The following is a 21,576-nucleotide window of genomic DNA, read 5'->3' on the forward strand; positions in this document are numbered from 1 at the left end:
CCGGCCGCTCGGCCAGCTTCGGCTTTCAGCACGGCTCAGCCGAGCCGAGGCATATGCGATCGGCTCGACTGAGCCGCTCGACCGTGATCGGGAGCTGTACGGGCTATTGTGAATAGCCCGTACAGCACCCCCTCGGTTCTCCTGAACCGAAGGGGTCCTGGGCCCGAAGCTAGCCGAAGGATCGGCCGAAGCTACGGCCAGATCCTTCGGCAGCTTTGTGAATAGACCCCTAAGGGTTACATATTAGCTCTTTTTACTCATTCACTAAAAAAAGATAAATGAAAATAAATACACCCTCACTGTGATAAAGTTCCACAGTGTAAATCCATTGCCGACTTTGCCACCCAGAGTTGTAAAGCTATTATCAGCCACTATGAATAACCACACAGACAACCCGATGACCCCACCAACAATCCTCTCCTGACCGACTCTTGCTGCAACTGACAGCTTTGCAGGCAGCAGCTGAATGTAAGCAAGCTGGCTGGGGAGCTGACTGATGTCATTGGCAACTTATGGCCATGACAATATGTAGCCAATGACATCACCAAGTATCCTGTGGCTGCTTTGTGTACAAGCATAAGCCGGAAGGGAATAGACCTGTCATTCAGCAGCAATAGCTTTTTTTTTTTTTTTTTTAAACATCACTTTTTCTGGGGCATATTCTACAGGTGCACCCCTACATTTAATGCATCCCAAAGCATATAATTTAAATAAATTGTGTATTTTTAATGTTGCCCTTTAAGCATGATTTAAATAGCCACTCCCTGTTACATTGTTTGACATTTTTTTTTGCATTGATTCATGTCCCCCATTGCAGTGTACAGCTACCCATGTCCTTGCTTGCAAAGTGGCCTTAAAAAAGATCAGCAAAAATTACAGTATTTGGCTTGCATAGACTGCAATGGGTTTTAGGCACTATGTTTGGGGTTGGTGGATTTTTTTTAAGTGTTGGATGAACGGTCTGCAAATTGAACCCAGGGACATTCGCTGATCACTAAACAGAGCAGACACACACTAACACACATGACTCTTGACTGTTGTTGTACTTTGGATATTGAACATCAATGTTTCTAATTCCAAATGTCCAAGATATACATAGCATAATTTTTTTGGGGGGGCTTCTAAACAGCAGTTGTTTGTGGCATGATAACTTTGGTGTTTAAGGTATATATCGGCCGAAAATTGCACTTTTGGCATAATGCTGAAAGTGCCATTTTCCTGTCGATACATCGGCGCATCCCTGCTTTCTTTCCTCCCCGCTGGGCGCTGCTCTGTGTCCCAGCGGGGAGGTGAGAAATTGTGATAGCCGGCCAGGTGCTGCGGGAGGAGAGTGCTGTAAGCGGCCGACGTCTCCTCCCACACAGCTCAGCCTCCTATCACAGTCCGGCAGAGTGGTGTGTGGATGGAAACAGGCCTCGCTGTCACAGGAGGCTGAGTTTTCCTCCCTACATGGCTCGATCAGCCTCCTGTGACAGCTGTCAGGAAGGAGAGCGGGTACAAACACTCAGTGATCGCTGAGTGTTTGTAGATAATTGAGGACATGGTATGTTTACTGTGTCCTCAATTATGAATGAATGGGAGTATTCATCACCTCCTGTTCATTCATAGTTGTAGTTATAGTAAACATACCATGTCCTCATGTTATGAATGAACAGGAACACTTTGTGTCCTCAATCTCTTTTTCTATTTTAAAAGGGAAATATAAGGGGTCTCTTTAGACCTCCAATATTTCCCCAAAGCACATAAAAGTAAAGTAAAAAATAAAAAAATATTTAATAAAAAAAAGAATTAATAAATACAAATAAAACACTAATCCTAACCTCTGATTTTAAACTTCAACCCATCCATTAACCCTAATGTTTAACCTTCAACCTTATAACCTAAACCTTAGTCTAGCATCCTCACCCTAAATCTAAGTAACTGAACCCAAAAAAGAGTTGGAATAATGGCACCAAAAGTATGTGATATAAATCTACTGAAATAGTGCAGGTAAATGGTGATGCAGAAATGAAGGTCACAAGATTTATAGTCTTTGTTATTTACACTTTTGTATCTCTATAAAACTTTCATATCCAAAAGATTAATTTACAAATAAGTAAGGACTTTACAAAGTTAGTGTTGATTAAGCATATTGAATATGGAGAAGTTGTGTTCACTACAATCATTCAGTAATGTACGAGTAAAATCCTGTTTTTTCATCTCCCTTGCATGTAACTAAGTAAACACAGTGTTACCATATTTCCCTTATTTACTATTCTAGGTCTAGGTTTAAAGTTTTGTATGTGTACCAATAATGCAACTATATTTTTTTCACAGCTTACACTTTTCATATCAAATATTACATATTTGATATTAATACATATTTTCAAGTATCAGTCAGTCAGTATATTAATTAAAATAATTTGTAATTTTACTTCAGTACATATACAACAAAAGATTAGTTTCTTCATCTTGAAGGAAAGGTAATAGTGTAAGTACAATTAAAAGCTGACATAGTGTCCCCTTAAAAAAGAATAAAAATGTTGAGGTTGTGAAGGAAGATAAGAACAATGTAGAGACAAGAGGTAAGGCGGTGTCAGGAGGAGAAAGCCTACCAGCTATGACACCATCAATAGAGAGGTGCCCTTTCTAAAGCTTTAGTACAGTACCAGTGTGGCCCACATGTAGTCAAGACTAAATGTCTGGATCGAGTGTCAACTTATCAACTAAATCACACATTCATCTTAGCAGTTGAAGCAAGAATACGATGATGAATGTGACACTTTCAGTTAAAGAGAGCATACCACTCAAGTAACTTCCTCCGAGAGGCATATAAGCACCTTTTCTCATAGTCCAGGTTGTCAACAGAGATGCTTTTTAGTCACAATCCTTGTTTTGTTTTCAGTTAAAGTGACAACAGACTGAATCTAAGTTAATGCTCAGGAGAGAAAGAAGAGAAACAATACCAAGATGACAATTGTTGGGGAGGTTATGATGAGGAGTTAGAAGACAGATGAGAGGAGAAGTATAGTGCTGAAAGTGGAGCAATTGTCACGGGTGTGTTGGTGAAACAGGTGGAAAATCTAAGGGTGAGACATGTCAAGGAGCATTTGACGTTATGATTACATTCTAACATTTGTCTTTGTCTAGCACAGGTAACAATATATTAGTGTGTACTACAGATCACCACACGCCTTGAAGCATTATAGAAAAACCATCAAACATCTTCAACTTGCAAGTTCGTATAGCATCAATCAAAACTGTTAACTAAATATTCAGCCGTTTGGCCGAATACAATTTAACAAATTATGATATACCCAAATATATGAAAAACTATGTTCGGGCATAAAATATTTCATTTTGTTTGGGCACCGCCATCTTGCTGCGTCCAAGTTGCTGATGCCCATACATGCGTATGACATCACCCAACACCGGTGTCATGTGACGTCATATACCCCACCTCCAAGATGGTGGCATAAATGCTTCTGTTCTGTTTTTTCTAAAATGCCCGTTTGGATTCGGAGGTTCGCTGCCTCAAAATCCAAAATGGCATAATAATTTGGTTTTACATTTAAATAATAAAAGGTTTCACCCTTTTCATTAGTTTTGCCCGAAATTAATTATTTTGCCTTTCATATGTCTACTAAATATTGAATTAATTTTGCAATAAAGCTCCTAAAGAAAATAGATTCTGATTGGTCAGGAGAAAATTGATCTGACCACTGAGCAATCTATTTCTCAGGTAATTCAAACTCATGTATCCTACAGCATAAGCATTTGGATTTAATGATGTTGTAAAACATTAATCTAGCTAAGGTAAAATGTCCTACTTAGTCAAAAGACAAAAACTGTACATGCTGTCCAGTTGTTTCTCAGAGTATCAGATAACAGGTGTCTATTTTTTACAAGTATTATATATATTGGATATAAAGGTTAAAAAAATAATCTTTCTAATATCATAAATTAAAGAATAAACTAAATAATCTTTACTAAAACCAGATTGATTTTTCAAAAAGTCATTCTGATGTCCTCAATGAAAATGTAGCTCTTTTCCTATTGAGCGTCAGGGTTGTTCAACAGATGTCTGTCAATAACGGAAAAAAAACTTGGCTCCTTAAAATTCACTTGGATAGCAGAGGAGTGATTGGCAGCACAAATAAAACACAAACTAGAAAGCCTTCAATCTGCAGCTGATGCACACAAGGAACACGGGATCTGAGTTTACAATAGAGAAAACATTACTAAGCTAATGGCATAGGCAATCATTTGACCACCATGCATCTCTGCTAGCAGCAGGGCTTCCATTTTCGGCTAAGTGTTAGAGTACCTTTTTGCTTTCTCTGGCCCCTGCAGGGGTAAAGCAACCCAGTGTGCAAAACCTACTGCCTGGTAATAAATGACTATATTGGATACTTTTTGTTTTCTTTTAGCAATGACTTTACAGAGAAAACCTGCTATCATTACCAATTAAAGCGGGGGCTTGCTACGCAGACATGCAATTCTTTTGCTTCACTTGACTTGGCAAGAATCACTAGGTCAGGATGTGTGTTGACCCCTCTACCTGACTAGATGCCACGTAAAACCATCTTTACTAAAAAGAGATAAACTACTAGCTGAGAACAAAGTATGTATATGCATGTGTACTGTAATTCATAAACTATCAATTATTATAAGTTAAATGCTAAAAATTGCTTAATATTGTTATATTTAAGACAAAACCAGCAATACTTTTTTCCAGATAACATTGTGATCTAGTAATAGTGATATTGAAGACACACAGTTATTTTATTAATGGTGCTTTTCTTTAATAAACTAGTCAAGACCAATGGAAAATTTATTATTACAGTAGACTGACTGTAGTCTGAAATTCATAATTTAGTTCCTATTATAAACACTTTTTATTGGATACATCAACTAAGGAAAATTCCTTCAGTTCTCTCTTGTCAGAAATTCAATGTTATGCAAGTTAGTTGCCATGGATCAGGGTAGAAATTAGTTATTCACAATCACTTTGCAAAGATTGTCAAACTTTGGAAAAGGCACTGACACTGGACACTTTCTCAGATCTGTGTCTGAGGTGGTAAAACTATAGCCAAAACAGCCCACATGGTTGCTATTGGGTCAGCAGGTAGAGAGGAAAGCCCCACAAAGTTTGTGAAAGCAAGTGAAACATAGAACTTCGATGTGTCTGTGAACATAAAACAACACTGTATCATTATAGGTTGGAGAGGTTGCAGTCGATAACCTTGATCACAGTGAGGTCTACAGTAAGGTAGATCTGATGTCAGATGCACAGGAGGAGTCTTTGGGATAGTGTTATCACTTGTCCCAGCTCAATCTTACTTTCTCTACTCCTCATCATTGAGTAGATGTATTGCCTTCGGAACTTCTCAACATCCTACTAAAAATTCTAAAATGAACCATATATATGCCTAGCACAGACTTCCTGATGCTGTAAAAACAGCTAAAACCTGAGAAAACAGCTGGGTTTGTAATTCTAAGTTTATATGGTAATTCCATGCACTGTTGTTCTTCTTTGGCAACTAATATTAACAGAATGGGTCTCTAGTAGTGTACTGACTATGTTGACAGCTTGCCTGTTACTTGTCCTTGATTTACGCATTTATTATATTAAAATTATTTACATTATTGTCCCAGTTTACACTTTCAGGTGCAACAGAAGAGGCCACTGGGATCCCCATCAAAATGTTATTATTGAGCCCCATGATCTGTAGTTAAGCCCCTGGTGACCTGGTGATAATCATATTCAAAATGTATTGTGGGTTGTCACAGTCACAAATAGCTTCCAAATGGCCAACCTCAATGCAAATTCCTTTTTTCTTTTGTAGTTAGTTGTCAAATACATGCAATAGCAAGGAGGGTGCATTCAGCACAAAATGCACCCTCCTGCTCCAAGACCAACGGCGCCTACAGGAAATCCAGGGGAAGTTCCCTGTCGCAGAGAGGCATTTAGGGCGGCCTTATGTGATGCTGGGGTCCTTCTCTGCATTTGTGGAAGCTGGTGGGTTCTGCAGCAGATAAGGGCGCCAGCTCAGGCTAAACAGATTTCCATTTGTGCCTACAGGCGCCCGAAATGGAAACCCTGGCCCTGAACGTAGTAGTATTTGACTTTAGCATATATGATCCATCCATTTATATGCAAAGAATCCAGACTGCAATAGAAGACTTTGTGTACTTGACAGAGCCTTCTTCCAGAGGGACGGTGGATGATACATGCTGTGTTTGCATCACACAGTCATTATCATTAAATGACAGGGTACAGAGTGATCGGGTTTTTTATAAATTACCCATTAATTGAGGGTAGCTTCAAATAGTGGTCAGGGTTTTTGTTTTAAGCTTCGCACAACCAAGGCAAAATTAGAGGATACATTTGGCAAAATTTACTGCATAATCAGTTTTGCAAAACGTATTTAATCATCCCTATCAGTCAATTTAGACTGTCAACCATGCAAAGCCCAACTGCAGCCAAAACTGTTTTGAATAGAACAGGGAATGGTTTTTCTATCAGGCTTTTATTCTTGCCAAGATGACTGATATCTATTACAGCCAAGACCCTATCCAATGCTAGAAGATATCAATGCCTGACTCCCAGAAGCAGTAGCAGTTCCAAGGCTGGCCTACCCAAATAAAGAAGTAAATTACTTTATTCTTAAGACACTTACCCGCATATCTAAGGTACATAATGTATGAATACATTCACATGGTTTAAAGCCCCAACAGTACTTGAGGGGATCCTTTGGCAATTTACATTAGGAGCTAGGTGCACTGCTGATCACAAATTTACATAATATGTGGAATGACGGTTTGTCTATTGAGATGTAATGGTATTCAGCAAGGCCAGATTTCATTTTCACACCAAAAAGTATTAGTCTAAAAGGAATGTAAATATGGGCAGGATGTGAGTGATTGGGGGATGGGTGATATTCTTTTGAGATCATTCAGAATTCTGGAGTCCATTCTGCAAGGATGTTGAGCTTTAATTTTCCCTTTACAATTTTGCATCCTTGGGTTTGTTGTCATCCTCATAAGCTGAACCAAGACCATGTATGAACTAATCAACACATTTAGCAGTTTCACAGATGACCCTTAATGTGTTCCTTATTCATTTGTAAGCTTGTATGCTTCTGAGGATAAGTGCCTTGCCTGACATGTACATTTGCTTAAAATTGCTGTTCAACAATAAATTATCGGCTGTGTTCTTCTGAGTTTCAAGCAAGTATTTTCAGCACAAGAGGGATCTGCCGGGTGTCTTGCCATCCAGCAGTTGTCTCAGCTGCACAATGCAAATGTTTGTCTTCCCTCATGAGCCTCTTTTGGGCTGCACAGCTTTATCAGCTCTCTGTATGACAGACCTCTTTATCAGCCTGGCAGATAGGAAGAAACCATCATATATCATGCTCCATACACTGCACAGGAACCTACATTAATGAATGTCTGTCACTGGCATAAACCTGGAAAATGAATACAGTCCCACATAAAAAAGATGAAATATATAACAAAATCCAATGACCCTTCCCGTGGTGCTTGGAAGCATTAAAGACAATAAAAAGGATAAAAATAAATAAAAATGGTTTTCTGTCCAGTGAGGCAGGGAAGTGTTTTGTGTGATATTTTACAGCATACCTCCTATGTAATTACTGAAGCTTTAAGAAGCAAATATTATTCACAATGCATCCACAAAAAAATAATTATTTAGGATTCCAATGAGTATACTGAATTAAGGAAATTAACAACAAATTGTGTTTCAAGGACCATTATACTTTGTTACCTGTTTCCATAACACCTAATTGTTTTGAACCCATATTCTCTGATTTCTATTTGTAATATAAATTACACAATTGTTATTTAATAATATTATATCGGATATATATGAGGGTCACCCAGGACTCTCAGCCAGAGGAGCTGAGCGGCTCCAGGAAAGTACTGTTACTAGGAAAGAGCTGGTTTTACAACTCATTCCGGGTTTTCTGGATTACAGTTGGGATCCTAGAGCCGGGAGATTTCTAAGCGAACTGGGAGGAAAGAAATCTCCCTTCCTGGGCCCGGGCTTTAGTGGTGACCAGCACCAAATGATGGTGCACCTGTGCACAGCGCTTATGAGGAGGATGCTGGGTCAGGTTCAAGCCTCTAACTGGGTGACAGAGGAGGTCTCTGCAGGAGTCAGGAGGGCTCCACCCTGGGACCAGTCTGTGGCTGGCGGACTGAGGAGTGTGTCACCTGTGTGGTGAAGAGTGTTTGGTAAACACGCAACCTAAAGTCGGGGGACTTTTAAAGTGCTATTTTGCAAAAGAAAGAAAACTGTACTTTGTGTTTGAAACCACTGCGAGGGTAAACCTGTGTGGACTTTTGAGTTGGATTCAATAAAAGTGGGCAAGGAAGCCCTTAAAAGAAGTCATAAGCGAGTGGATGCGTCCTTAATGCGCTACCATTGGAATCTAAATCTCACAATATATATATATATATTAATATATATTAGGGATGCACCAAAATTTCGGTCGCCGAAAAATATTGGCCGAAATTGGCACTTTTGGTAGAATTCCAAAAGTGCCATCTTTCCACCAAAATTGCAGTGCATGCCTACTTTCTCTCCTCCCCACTGGACGCTACTCTGTGTCCCCTATGACACAGTGCAGCGTCCAGCGGGGACAAAAGAAACTGTCAGTGGGGGCCGAGCAGTGCGGGGGAGGAGAGTGTGTGTCACAGGAGGCCGAGCTCTCCTACTGCACCGCCTCCTCAGCCTCCTCTGACCAATCAGAATGAAGATCGGTGTGGGGGGTGGAGACAGCCGTGCACCATCACAGAAGCTTGAGCAGGTGGTGTGAGGGAGGAGTCAGATGTCAAAATAGACCGAGCTCTCCTCCCCGCACTGCTGGCTCAGCCTCATGTGACACAGAGTCAGGATGGAGAGCAGTACAATCAGTCATGGATCAGCTAACCGTTGACTGTTTGTAAATAACTGGACATAGTATGAGTTACTATGTACCAGTTATGAATGAATAGGAAGTAGGGATGTCCCGATACCACTTTTTCAGGACCAAGTACAAGTACTTCACCTCATGTACTTGCCGATATCAATTACCAATACTTTTTCTTAAAGGGACAGGTGACTTTAAATGATCCATAGTACAACTACATGTTATGTACTATGGATCATGATTTAACCTATTCATGTTAGAAGGGGGGAATTGTAAATCTAATGCTGGAGTGTAGTGGAGGTGTGTGCTGTATATATGTACTACATTTACATTACACACATCCAGTGCACTATAGCAAAAGATTTACAGCCAGCCCTGTCCCAGCCCTCACTCACAGTTTCACTCCAATCCCTGTTGCCTCACGCGGTGCCTCTCATAGTCGCGCTGGGCAGGATCGCTGCATCACGTCTCGGTGCTCAGCTTGTGGGAGGCGCTCACAATTCTGCCCTGCTAACATGAATAGGTTAAATCATGATCCATAGTACATACACAGTACACACGTCCAGGACACTGCAGTCTGCAGCAATATAATTACAATTCTCCCCTGCTAACATGAATGGGTTAAATGATCCATAGTACATAACATGTACTTGTACTATGGATCATGTATTAGCAGATCAATAATTGTACACCTATGGATCAATATCAGCAGAGGATAATTGTGAATCTATTACTGCAGCGTATTGGGAATATGTACTGTATATATGTACCACATATAGAGTACACGCTGCAGACAATAGATTTCCAATTCTACTCTGCTAACATGAATGGGTTAAATGATCCATAATACAACTACATGTTATGTACTATGGATTATTTAATCCATTCATATTAGCAGGGGAGAATTGGAAATCTATTGTCTGCAGTGTGTACTCTATATGTAGTACATATAGAGCACACACTGCAGGCAAAAGATTTACAATTATCTTCTGCTAATACTAATAGTTTCTACATAGGGACCCCTCTTGCCCTCACTCACTGTTCGATGCTGGTGCCTCACGATGTGCCTCGCTGGTGAGGTCGTCGTCGGCGCTGTGCGGGAGAGCAGCGGCGAGTCAGCGCTGGTTCGGTGGGAGGAGCTCCAGGTGGGGTCCTAATTTAGCTGGCCAGTGACTGCCCGATCACCTGCTAGCTAAATTAGGACCCCACTTGGAGCTCCTCTAAAGACAAAACAAAAAATGAAATTTTTTGCTGCAACTAAAATTTGTTCGTAAAATTTTTTATTATTTTGTACATACTGCCGCTAACAAAAATTCAGATTTAAAAAAAAAAAAAAAGTTGATGCCTAACACAATAAAACGTCATTTGGGAAAGAAGTTCGGATGCATCCAAAATTTTTATCCAAAATTCTGATTTGTATGAATATGTTATTGCTGTCATTTGGAAATTTTTATCCGAAAATTTTTATCCGAAATTCTGATTCGTATGAATATGTTATTGCTGTCATTTGGAAATTCAGATGCATCAGAATGTACAAATTTATGAAATTTCGGCCCAATTACTGTTCAGACCGAAACAAATATCACACATGACTAGTGGCTACTTTACAACACACACATGGACCATGGGGAACAAAAGTAGCCACCCTCCAGAAGGAAGGCCAGTGTCGGCACCATTTCAGAGATGATTTGAGGTTCTACAGCTGAGTGGTACACAAATAAGATACATGTTTGTTAATAGTTAAGGTACGTGAATGTATTTTTAAAATTTAACTTCTGAGTTTAGTGTCACTTTAAAGTGAATCTGTGAATTAGTCATGCAGGGCAACAGGTGCTTGGAGTGAAGGGAGTTAGCTCTGTGTAAACTTTTGGTTGGGCAACCATTAGACAGTCAATATCTATGTCGCAGCATTGGTACATGGGAGGAAGGGGAGTGAGTCACATGTTCCAACATACCCAGAAGGTATAGGTAAAGAAAAGGAGGTATGTGTTGCTGTTGGATCTCTATTTCTTTAGTAAATTCCCCATATTAAATTAGTGAATGGAAAATATTGGATGTGTTTATGAGCTTGAGAAACAGCACTACAAGACACAATGATATGACCAGTAAGTATGATTTCAATTAACACTTTACCACAAAAAGTGGACAGGTTTGCATTGCAGTATTTGTTTATTTTATATTTTATTTCTAAAAAATGTTTGGCAGGTAAATAGGTAATTTTGCTATTATAGCCATTTTACCTAATGATTATACACAATTAGAATACATTTAGATTTAGAGTATAGCAAGAGCCTTATTTGTTTTTTTTTTTTAAAAGAGCAGGGAGAGGTTAGACCCTGTGTCAACATGGTAACCTGTACAGGGAGTAAAAGGAAATTTCCCCAATGGGGCAGCTGAAAAAAACCCAGAAACCTGACAAGTTCTAACTTTTTCCCGATTTAATAAAAACAAAAATAACATGTTAGCAAGAATTTCACAAAAAAAATTCCACAAATTCCACAAACCATTTCTTCCAAAAAATTATGGGACAGAAACGATTTTACCAGAATCACAATTAGCTATCAGCTTATCCTGCTGTGCCTTGTCAAGGAAGCTGCTGCCAAAGGTTAATTCCAGTCCACTATTAAAGCTTTACATGAACATAACAAATAATGAAGGCAAAAAGGTAAAAAAAATACAGAGGGATAGCTGTGAAAAATCCAAATCTGGTGTAATAAAAAATCCCCTTTAAAAGCATTGCAAGCACAAGAATTTGTGTATAATACTACTTGGATTTAAACAAACACTTTTCATCAAAGACATCTAAATAATCTTCCAATGCACGATGTAGTTAATGTAAGAAAAGCACACTAGAAAAAAAATGTTGCTGCCCATACCAACCAAGCAGCTTCCTAATGCTATTTCTGCAGTCTGCAGATTGATGCTACAAACAAAAAGAAAATTATCGTTTAGCACACGTTTCATACATCAACCGCTTTATGCTTTCACAATAAAAAAAACTGAAACCTTTTGCAAACTACTTGTTAAAAACAAGGACACTACACATACAATTAAAACATTATTTTACTGCATTGTCCTTAATCATTAGTGCTCTAGGTTATACATTTTGATTGAAATATTATTATCAGCTTTTATTATTAAGTGCAGTAAATAAAAAAAATAAAAGTCTTGGATTGCATACTCTTTAAATCTTTTTATATTGTCTTAACCTGAAATAAACAGACATGAAGGTAGGTTTTTCTGTTTTATACTTTTGTTATATTATTAAATTATACATAAAAAGTATTCATGTATAAAATAATTTTTACAGTTTTTTACAATAGATTTTTTAATCAATGTTTTTATATTAATTACATGTATTGTTATAAAACAAAAAAATCTCCTCAATTCTTCCTTATTCCACGTAGCTGCAAGCACCATAAAGCAAAGCTCCTCCTCTTGTCAGTTAATAAGGCTACATATATCAGTTTATAGATGTCTTAAAATCTAAAAAAAATGGTAGTCATAATTATTTCCTATGTTCCTGTGTTCCTCCTTTTTTGGCAACAATATGCAAAGAAATTGCAATGCTGCTTTTATAGTTAGGTCCTTTTTCTATTCTCCTCGGTAAGGTCCATATATGATTGTATAAATCTACAGAAAAGAGCAGGTTACTGTGAACAAGAACCCAATATTGATTTTTCTGCGGTGCAGTAAAGCATCTCCATTCTATTTGGCTTCTGTCAGAGACACTCTTTAACAGCTGGAGTCAAATTGCACTATTTACAGCAAGAGTCCTTGTCAAACGGACCATAAGTATTCTAACAATACACTATTCAAATGGCACTTTGCCACACAAATTGGCGACTTGATGAATGCCCTTTTGTCGAACGTGGAAGCCAAAATCAAAGTTAATTTTTTTACTATGAGGTTTTTTTTTTTTTAATTAAATATAGTCCTTTTTACTCTACCATCACATTGAAAGTTGTCCTGGATATCAATGAGTTAAAAATGTTGGTTGAAAAAAAAGTACTATTACACCATATAACATAGGGATTGTGATGTTGAAAATAATTAAAATCTGCTTAGATACATCAAAGATCCTTGACAACATTAATATGGATCTTGTGTCAACTGCATTTGTCACACAAGGCCGAGCAGTGGCCTTCTGTTACAAGGAGTCCACTCGGCACGTGCACTACAATAACTAAATAAGAAAGGACAGGGGACCATGAAATTAAGGCATTCTTCTTTTGTAACATAGATTTACATGAGCACAAATGCTGTGACATGGCAAAGTCTTTGAAGTTCGGCTGTGCTGAACAGCCCTCTTCCTACATTAATATGCAAATCGGAATGGATTAACCTGCTGGTCTCCCTGAAAGCATGACAACAGCAGTAACTGAGATGCAACCAGAGGAATACTTTACTCTGCTATTGTCTACTGTCATAGCACATTTATTGCCTTATAAAAAAATCCAGAGGGAAATTTTAGGTGAACACCACATGGATTTTAGAAAATATTGCATTTACTTTTAAAAGGAATTTCAACATTATAATATTTTCAATAACAAGCAATGAGATTAAGAAATTAGATGGTTATAAAGTTCCCTCGTCTAATCAGCTACAATGTTGACTAATAAACTATAGCGAGTGAGTTTTCATTCAAGTCTTGACAACTCATGTTTGCTTCAAGAGCTGAATCAAGTTAAGAGGAAATACAAAGTACAAGATCCACTGTAATGGAATCAATGACCTACAAAAGAAAATTTGGACATACAACAAGTCACTAATTAGTGAAAGTAACATGTTTCTGCTGAGCCTGTCAGTAACAGCATTAAAGTTACAACCCAATAAAAAATGTAGTTAGAGTTATAGTATGTTGAAATATTTTCTGCAGCATCCAGGCGCACAGCAGTTTAAAAAAACATGCAGCCTCTATGTAGATGACAGGCTGCTCTTGGGAAAAAAGTGCTGGAGAATTAATTAAAAGGCACCAAGACTTCAGATTTTCCACAGCTGATTATTTAGCAGGGTCATTGTAAATTTAAAAGCATTGATCTCTGTGAAAGATCAGGGAGATTTGCGGTAATGTGAAATCACTGTCACAATGGTTCTATAGCTTTTGGTTGTATATACAGTGCCCACTACCGCATAAATATACAAATAAATAACATAGTAATAAACTCTAAGTATAAAAATAATCAAAAGTTCAAATAACTATGCACTATTTTACTATTTTCAGCAACAGTTATTGAAAGAAAAGGTTTGTGAGATTTAAGTTTACTAAAGGTGCCTTCCATTTACAATTTATACATTGCTCATGTTCAAGTAAAAATATGAACTGTGTAACTTCAGTGTCCCTTATTCCCCAAATTAGACCAGCATTGTTAAAGGGAACATGGCAGATCAGCAAAGCTGGGACATAGTCCTTTGACATCCAAGCCAAAGTTTTCAAAAAGTGCACTTCACCCTTCTCCTAGACTGAGATGGCTAATGATTGCCTATAATAGTGACTAAGGTTGGGCAAAGTGCAGAAATGACATTCACCATCCCCTTCTCCTTAAAGAAAGAAATTGGGATGGGCAGAGTTGCATCATGGTTAAATCAGTGTGATTTAGTTATAAGCAGTATGGTAAAACAGACAGATTTTCATGTATAGTATGATAACCACATTTTATTTATGCAATGTTCCCCTTTTCTAAAGACAACAGTCACATTACATTTCTGGTTCAAAGCATGGCAAATTAAATTTGAGACTTTTTAAAATTGGGGAATCTTTGTAATATAGCGCTACAAGTGGACAAAAATGAAGAAAGTTTATAAACAAACAGGAAAAAAAACCATGAAAAAATAAGTGAGGGAAGAAAAAAACAATATTCCTTTTAACACCCAGGTTTGCTGGAACTGACATTATGACATTATGTGCAGGTTAACACAAAGTTGATTCATACAGGAGTATGTCAAATCTACAGGCCAGTCCTGCAGATTACAACAGGAGAATATCTCTCCCCATCTCATCTGCAGGGCACAGGTTCTGTTGTCAGTTTGACAGCCAAGGGGAGAACAATTCTGCCTGTGTATTGTAAAGGACAATGTCAGTTTCACATTGGGGTCCTCTGGAAAACTGGCAGAAGCAGGAGAAGCTCCAGCTCCAGCACCACAGCACCAAAGACAGAAGTCTCTCCTGCCATAGCCTGGGCCCACTACCAAGGCTCCAACATGCCACCCAAGACTGTCATCTTTGACTGTCAAGACTAGTGCTAGTTCCAGGGAAGGCACATCACAGTACAATGAACTGTAAAGGTAAATACACTCTCGGCACAAACACCAGTCCCAGTAGTTCAAGTAAAAGGTTCTATTTTAAAATGTCTACTGGGTCCAAAGTCTTCCAAGTTGTGTTCCTCTGATCTATATAGGACGGTGAGTCAATACGATGGCCCTGGATTATGCACCTTCAAAAACAAGTCAGTAATGGCAACTCCCAGATATTCTATCCTAACAGATATAATAGGGACATTCACACTTGATACAAATTGTACATGTTCACCCTCCATTCATTAGCAGAGCCAAATGTGTAAAGAGAAATATGAGATATAAACAACAGAAAAAGGCCGCACCTTAGAAATCAGACATGGCACCATTGCCTAGCTTTAAAATGTAGGCAGTTAATTAGGTTATTTGTCCACTGTGGGAAATATCTATATTGTATTTACTAAAAACACAGAATATCCCTTTAACAAAGCTGTAATGTGCTGTTCCACCTCACCTTCTACTTTGGTGAGAAGAATTCATCCATGTGGTCCTAGGACTCCTAGAGGTGGGTGCCTTTTTCAGCAATACAATTAAAATAAGTGTAGCAGGACTATTACAAACAGAAGTGCTGGGCACATAGCTGAACATTACTGCTTGATTAATTTTGTTTGTTTTTGTTTACTACAAATAAATACTTGAATAAGACTCCAAAAATGTGTCATTAGAAAAAACCTGTTAAGTATTAATCAGTTTAAACCACGGATAACAGATACGACTGATCTATTACTGTTCAATGCTTTGTAAGATAGGACCTCATGAATTAATGTAATATTATTGTAAGACCCAAAAATATGTATTTTTGCCCCATGGTAGTGCTCCAGGCTTCTAAAAGCATGTGATAAGCCTTCTCAAATCTGGCCTAGATAGGTTTATCTGACATTCTATATTGTTTCCTTACTTTGTTTGTTGACTTTTCTGGATGGATCAGATTATGGGACAGGTTTCCAAGTTTGTATGAGTTTGATGTCTTGAAAGTTGTCCTAGTGTTTCTTTGTGTCTCCTGCGAAGTGTTTACTAGGGAATCTGTCATTTCAATGGTAAAATCTTCACATGCAGTAAGAATTGCTTTTGCTAGCTCTCCTGTTTCATGACGTTCCAAAGTGCCTAAAAAAATTGCAAATGATAGGCTCTGTTAGTGGATAGGTGATTTTGAATAAGTGAACATTGTTGACAAAGTCTGTAGCTCATTTTCTTTTTTAAAGCACATATATATAATCTGTAATTGGATGGGAAACTGGCTTAAATACCAAATTCAGAGAGTGGTGATCAATGATTCATACCCTGAATGGTCTGAGGTTGTTAGTGGTGTCCCCAAGGTTCATCATATACTCTAAGGGGGAGTATGTTTGGGGGAGTCAATGATGGAGAAAGATCTGGGTGTTCTGGTACATCATAGACTCAATAATAGCTTGCAATGTCAAGCCACATTTTCTAAAGCAAGCAAAATACTTTCTTGTATTAGAAGGGGTCTAGACTCCAGAGAGAGAGACATAATCCTGCCCCTGTACAAAGCATTAGTAAGACTTCATCTGGAATATGCAGTTCAGTTTTGAGCACCAGTTCACAAAAAGGATGTTATGGAACTGGAGAAAGTGCAGTGAAGGGCAATTAAACTCATAAGAGGCATAGAGGAGTTTAGCTGTGAGGAAAGATTATCTGACCTGACAGAGGTGATTAAGGGGGGACATGATCACCATGTATAAATACATAAATGGTCCATATAGTGAGCTTGGTGCCAAATTATTCACGTTAAGGTCATTGCAAAGGACAAGGGGGCACTCTTTGCGTCTGGAGGAAAAGAGTTTTAAAATTTGCATACGGAAAGGATTCTTCACAGTTAGAGCTGTGAAAATGTGGAACAGACTCCCCCAGGACCTAGTTCTAGCTAGCTCAGTTAACTGTTTTTTTAAAAAAAATGATTCCTAAATGCACACAATATTACTGGATATTGAGTTCTTATAAGTATATTAAGCACCAGGGATTGTTGATCCAGGGAGTATCTAATTGCCTTATGGGATCAGGAAGGATTTTTTCCCCTGTTGGAGCAAATTGAACTATGCCTAATAGGGGTTTTTTTGCCTTCCTCTGGATCAACAGTGGGTAACTGTGGGCATAGCGTTCTGTTTTAGGTTTTTCTTCTTTCCTTTTTTCTTCTTCTCTTATCTCTATAGGTTGAACTCGATGGACTTGTGTCTCTTTTCAACCTGACTAACTATGTAAGACGCAATGTTACCCTAAATTTAAGGATAGTAACTGCAGGAAAGCCTTGCATTTCTCTAAACACACATTTTCCAAATAAAGATCTCAGAAAAGTTGTTTCTCCCTGTAATCAAAACTATATATGAAACAAAAGCAGAACTTGAGAAATCTAGGAAGCAGACGTGGCTTTTTAACTCATCTTGTTCTTATGGTGTGACAAAACTGCTGCAGGATTTTTACTGAACCCGGGTCCTCTGTTATTCACGCATGTTGTTAGAGGCCTATGTTTTGCCCCTTCATTTCATGTATTAAAGTTACAGTGCAGGAAATTATGGATAAAGGTGTAGAAGTGTCAACAATCAGTGCTTGACAAAGATCATTCAGCTCAATGATCACAGTTAAAAACAAAAATTAAATTCCAATAAAGTAAAAAATATACACAGCATATAGCTGATATAACTAGACTTGTCATTTAGATTTGTAGAGCACTGAGTGTAATATGTATTGCAATATATGGTATCTATAATGTTTAATAGATGCATGGTAAAAATATTTTAGCAAGTCATTAACAAATATAGTCCAAATTAATACTAAGCCATAGCATTCTGCTTGTAATTAGCTTCTACCAGGCTAACGCAACAAAAGATATACAATGAAAACCAGAATTTGATTGATTGTTATAGGTTACAGAGCAGAGCCCTTATACAGGAGGACCAGGCATGGTATAAATTCAAACACTGCCCTCTAGTGCTTAAAAAGGTAAACAGCTAGGCATGCTATGAATAAAGCCACCTTTTATAGGGCAATAAATAGTGTCATCCATTTTTATGATGAAAAACCTTTACAGTCTCTGCACTTGATAGCACTCATTGTCTCAGTGGGATATCCATCTCTATGCAGAAAAAAAGTGCTCTAATGCAATTCGGACAGTCATATCCATGCTTGTCCTCAAACAATGAATGACATGTGATATTGGTGATTCTTCGGAAGGCATTTTATTGACAGTAGGACATGCCTAGCTACCTGCCCGGGCTGTCCTCAGTTAATTTAGACCCTAGGTTATCCTGATTTTAAAAATTGCAACATTATAGAAACATCTTTAGATATAATTATTTTTACTTAAAAGCTACCTGGCTGCTGTGTCTTTTACTAAAAATCTTCTGATGACAAATTAATCTATAATCAATAAGTAAGGCCTACAGGATAATAAATCAGCCCATATTTTGAAGATTATGATGCTTAACCTACCCAAGAATTTGATTACACAACTGAAATTAAAGTTTAAGTCATGGCATGTCGGAACACAATTAATTGGCAGCAGGAGTTATTTCTGCTGTAGGGTCTAACTGCAAAGGAGTTAGTCTGGCTAAATAATTATCTATCCAGGCAGGAATAAGAATGGCAAAAATGTAGGAAAAAAAATGCATGCACAATTCAGGAGTCTTGATATATTGCAGACTCAGTTATTGCTAGCAGCGGTCCTAAGCATGGTCATTCAGGGTGGGTACCCTCAACCCCCCGCCAACCCCCCCCCCCCCCCTTTATCTTCAGGTGGAAGCTTCTTGTTTCTGTCTCTCCCAGGAAGCTGAAGCACTCAGAAGACCTACAAGTCAGCAGAGGATATTGGGACGTTATTCAAAAAACTGGGAACAGGCTAACATTGGTTTGAGGAGCACTTGATCACGATAAAAAAAAAAGATGGTTGAGCATTTCCCACCAAACGCTCATACTGCTATGTTCTAATGGCTGGCAATGGCAATTTAAAGTCAAGAGGGAGCAGAAGAGGTGGATGAGGATATCCGTACTATAGACCTGTGCAAATATTTCATGGGAAATGTGCACCTAGTAATATATGGTTCCTGCTAAAAATGTGTTTCTGAAAATGTACCCGTTATTAAGGTAAGCTATCACAAATCTGAGCATATGATATAAAAAATATCATAGGATATGTTCTGTGAAAACTGTATTATCAGAGTCATAAAGTGCTGAAGTTATCTACTCTTTTTGTCTAATAGGGATAAATGTATCACCCACCAGGCAAACTTGTAATGGATGTGTATAGCACAAGTTGGAAGAAAGTGCAGTGTACCCTATTTGCCCTGCACAGGGATGGTAAAGTGGCTCTGTAATATTTGTGAGATTTAGCTTTCAATGGTAGCACATTAATGACGGAGTCCACTCGCTTACCACGTCTTTTAAAGGGCCTCTTCGCCCACTTTTATTAGAACCAACATAAAAGTCCACACTGTTGTTTCCCTCACAGGGGTCTTCATACACATTACAGCAAATAATGTTTGTCCAAGTCTCACCGACTACAGGTTGTTACACATACTTCATTTGTAAACGGCTCCCTCAGCCTCCTCGGCTCTCTTCCCATGCCTCTAGCACACACAGCCACCTGTCTCCCCTCTGCCTTCTGGGTGGAGTCCTCCTGACTTCTGAACATCCCTGTTCCTCTCCCCAGCTGGAGCCCAGAACACTAGCCAACACACTTCCCATAAGTGCAGTGCACAGGTGTGCAATCGGGTGCTGGCCACTACTAAACAATGGACCCAGGAATGGAGATTTCTTCCCTCCCAATTCTCTTTGAAGTCTCCCAGTTCCAGGATCCCATGCCAAAACCAGGTTTTCTGGAGAGAACTGCAAAGCCAGTTCTTTCCCAGCAAAATAATTTGTTTCCTGGAACTGCTCAGTCCCTCTGGCTGAGAGTCCTGGGTGACTGCAACCCCCAGTTCCACCGTGGGATTGCCACACAATACCACACATTGTACACATGAGCTGCACTGGTTGATATGGGTGTCCCCAAATTATGGTCCAAACATAAATGGCAGTATACTTGATGTCAAGTACAATGCCGGCACTATGCAGCAGGGGTAGGTAAAAGGGCACTTTCAGGATTACTATTACTAAAATGATACATGCAGATACAATTTCCTGTTTTCAAGCTTTACTGGGTAATTTATACACAATTCATGAGCTGGCAGGAGGAACCACAGCATGTGGTGGGTCTAACAGGGATTTGACACACCCAAAGGGTCAAATATCTGCTCTGGCAAGGGAGCAGGGGCTGTTCTTTTACAGCCTGGGCATTGTGTATAAGACAGCAAAAAGGATTTTTACTTACACAATCCCTCACCCCCGCAGGCTCCTTCCATGCTACTTGACTGGCTACTCTTCTGTAAGGTGCTCCTTCCGTCACCGGCACTCTAAAGGCATTATGTATAATGAAGGGCCATTATGTGTGTATATATATGTGTGTGTGTGTGTGTGTGTGTATATATATATACACACACACAGATTTCATACCATAATTCCAGAACAATGTACACAGGCAAATATGTTATGCCTGGGAATCCTGTTTACAGTTATTTTAAATCAGAATTGCTTAGTACATTTACAATACCTTCAGATACACTTACTAACGTCAAATATATTATGTGCAGCACATAAATGCTAAATTTTGCATGCCTAAAAGAGCCCAAGTTGTTGCTAACCCACCAGTTCTGCCCTTTAGTAATCAAGTCCATTTAGTCACACGTGTCAGGAAAGCTTGCAGCAGACCCACCGCCATCTTCTAGTGAGCTCTCAGCTAAATTGTACACAATCATTTCAGGTTTCACTTCAGAAATACTGCAATCCCCTTGTGGTCTAATTAGGGATTTTTTTTCCAAATAAGAACGTATTGAACAAAATACTGTATAAGAAAAAATATTTTCGAACTCAAAACTACAAAATAACTGATAAAGTACATCTAGAATTATTTAGCTTTAACTCTGTTGTTTCTGTAAGGTAACTTTTAACTAGTGCTGGTAATGATTACAATTTTCGTGTTCGATTAATCAACATTTTTAAAATCGATTAATTGATTCATTTCAATTAATTATAACGCACATACAGATCCAACTACATTGGCCTATACATACACAGCACAGCACTGAAGTAATAAAATGAACTAGGATCACACTAATCCAGCACGTTATTAATCTTACGTGCCCCACTCAATATGGCCGCCGCTTCCCCTAAAACAGTATAAGGGGAATTTATCAAAACTGAAGCAAAAGTATCTGGAGCAGTTGCCTATGACAAGCAATCAGCTTCTCTCTTCAGTTTGTTCAGTTAAGGTTTAAAAATAAAAAGGTGGATGCTGATTGGTTGCCATAGGTAACTG

General features: G+C 38.5%; 1 protein-coding gene across 1 annotated transcript in view; it reads right to left on the reverse strand.

Moving 5' to 3' along the window:
• The window catches only part of WDR72 (WD repeat domain 72), a 150,333-nt gene that overhangs the window by 68,470 nt on the left and 60,287 nt on the right, over positions 1–21,576 (reverse strand). Inside the window, exon 13 of the mRNA XM_018575972.1 lies at positions 16,108–16,313. Within this exon, the coding sequence (XP_018431474.1) occupies positions 16,108–16,313 (206 nt within the window). The remainder of the gene's footprint in view (positions 1–16,107; positions 16,314–21,576) is intronic.

This window comes from Nanorana parkeri, unplaced genomic scaffold (genome assembly GCF_000935625.1).
Source record: "Nanorana parkeri isolate BGI_ZX_2015 unplaced genomic scaffold, ASM93562v1 scaffold55, whole genome shotgun sequence".
Taxonomy (NCBI): Eukaryota; Metazoa; Chordata; class Amphibia; order Anura; family Dicroglossidae; genus Nanorana; species Nanorana parkeri.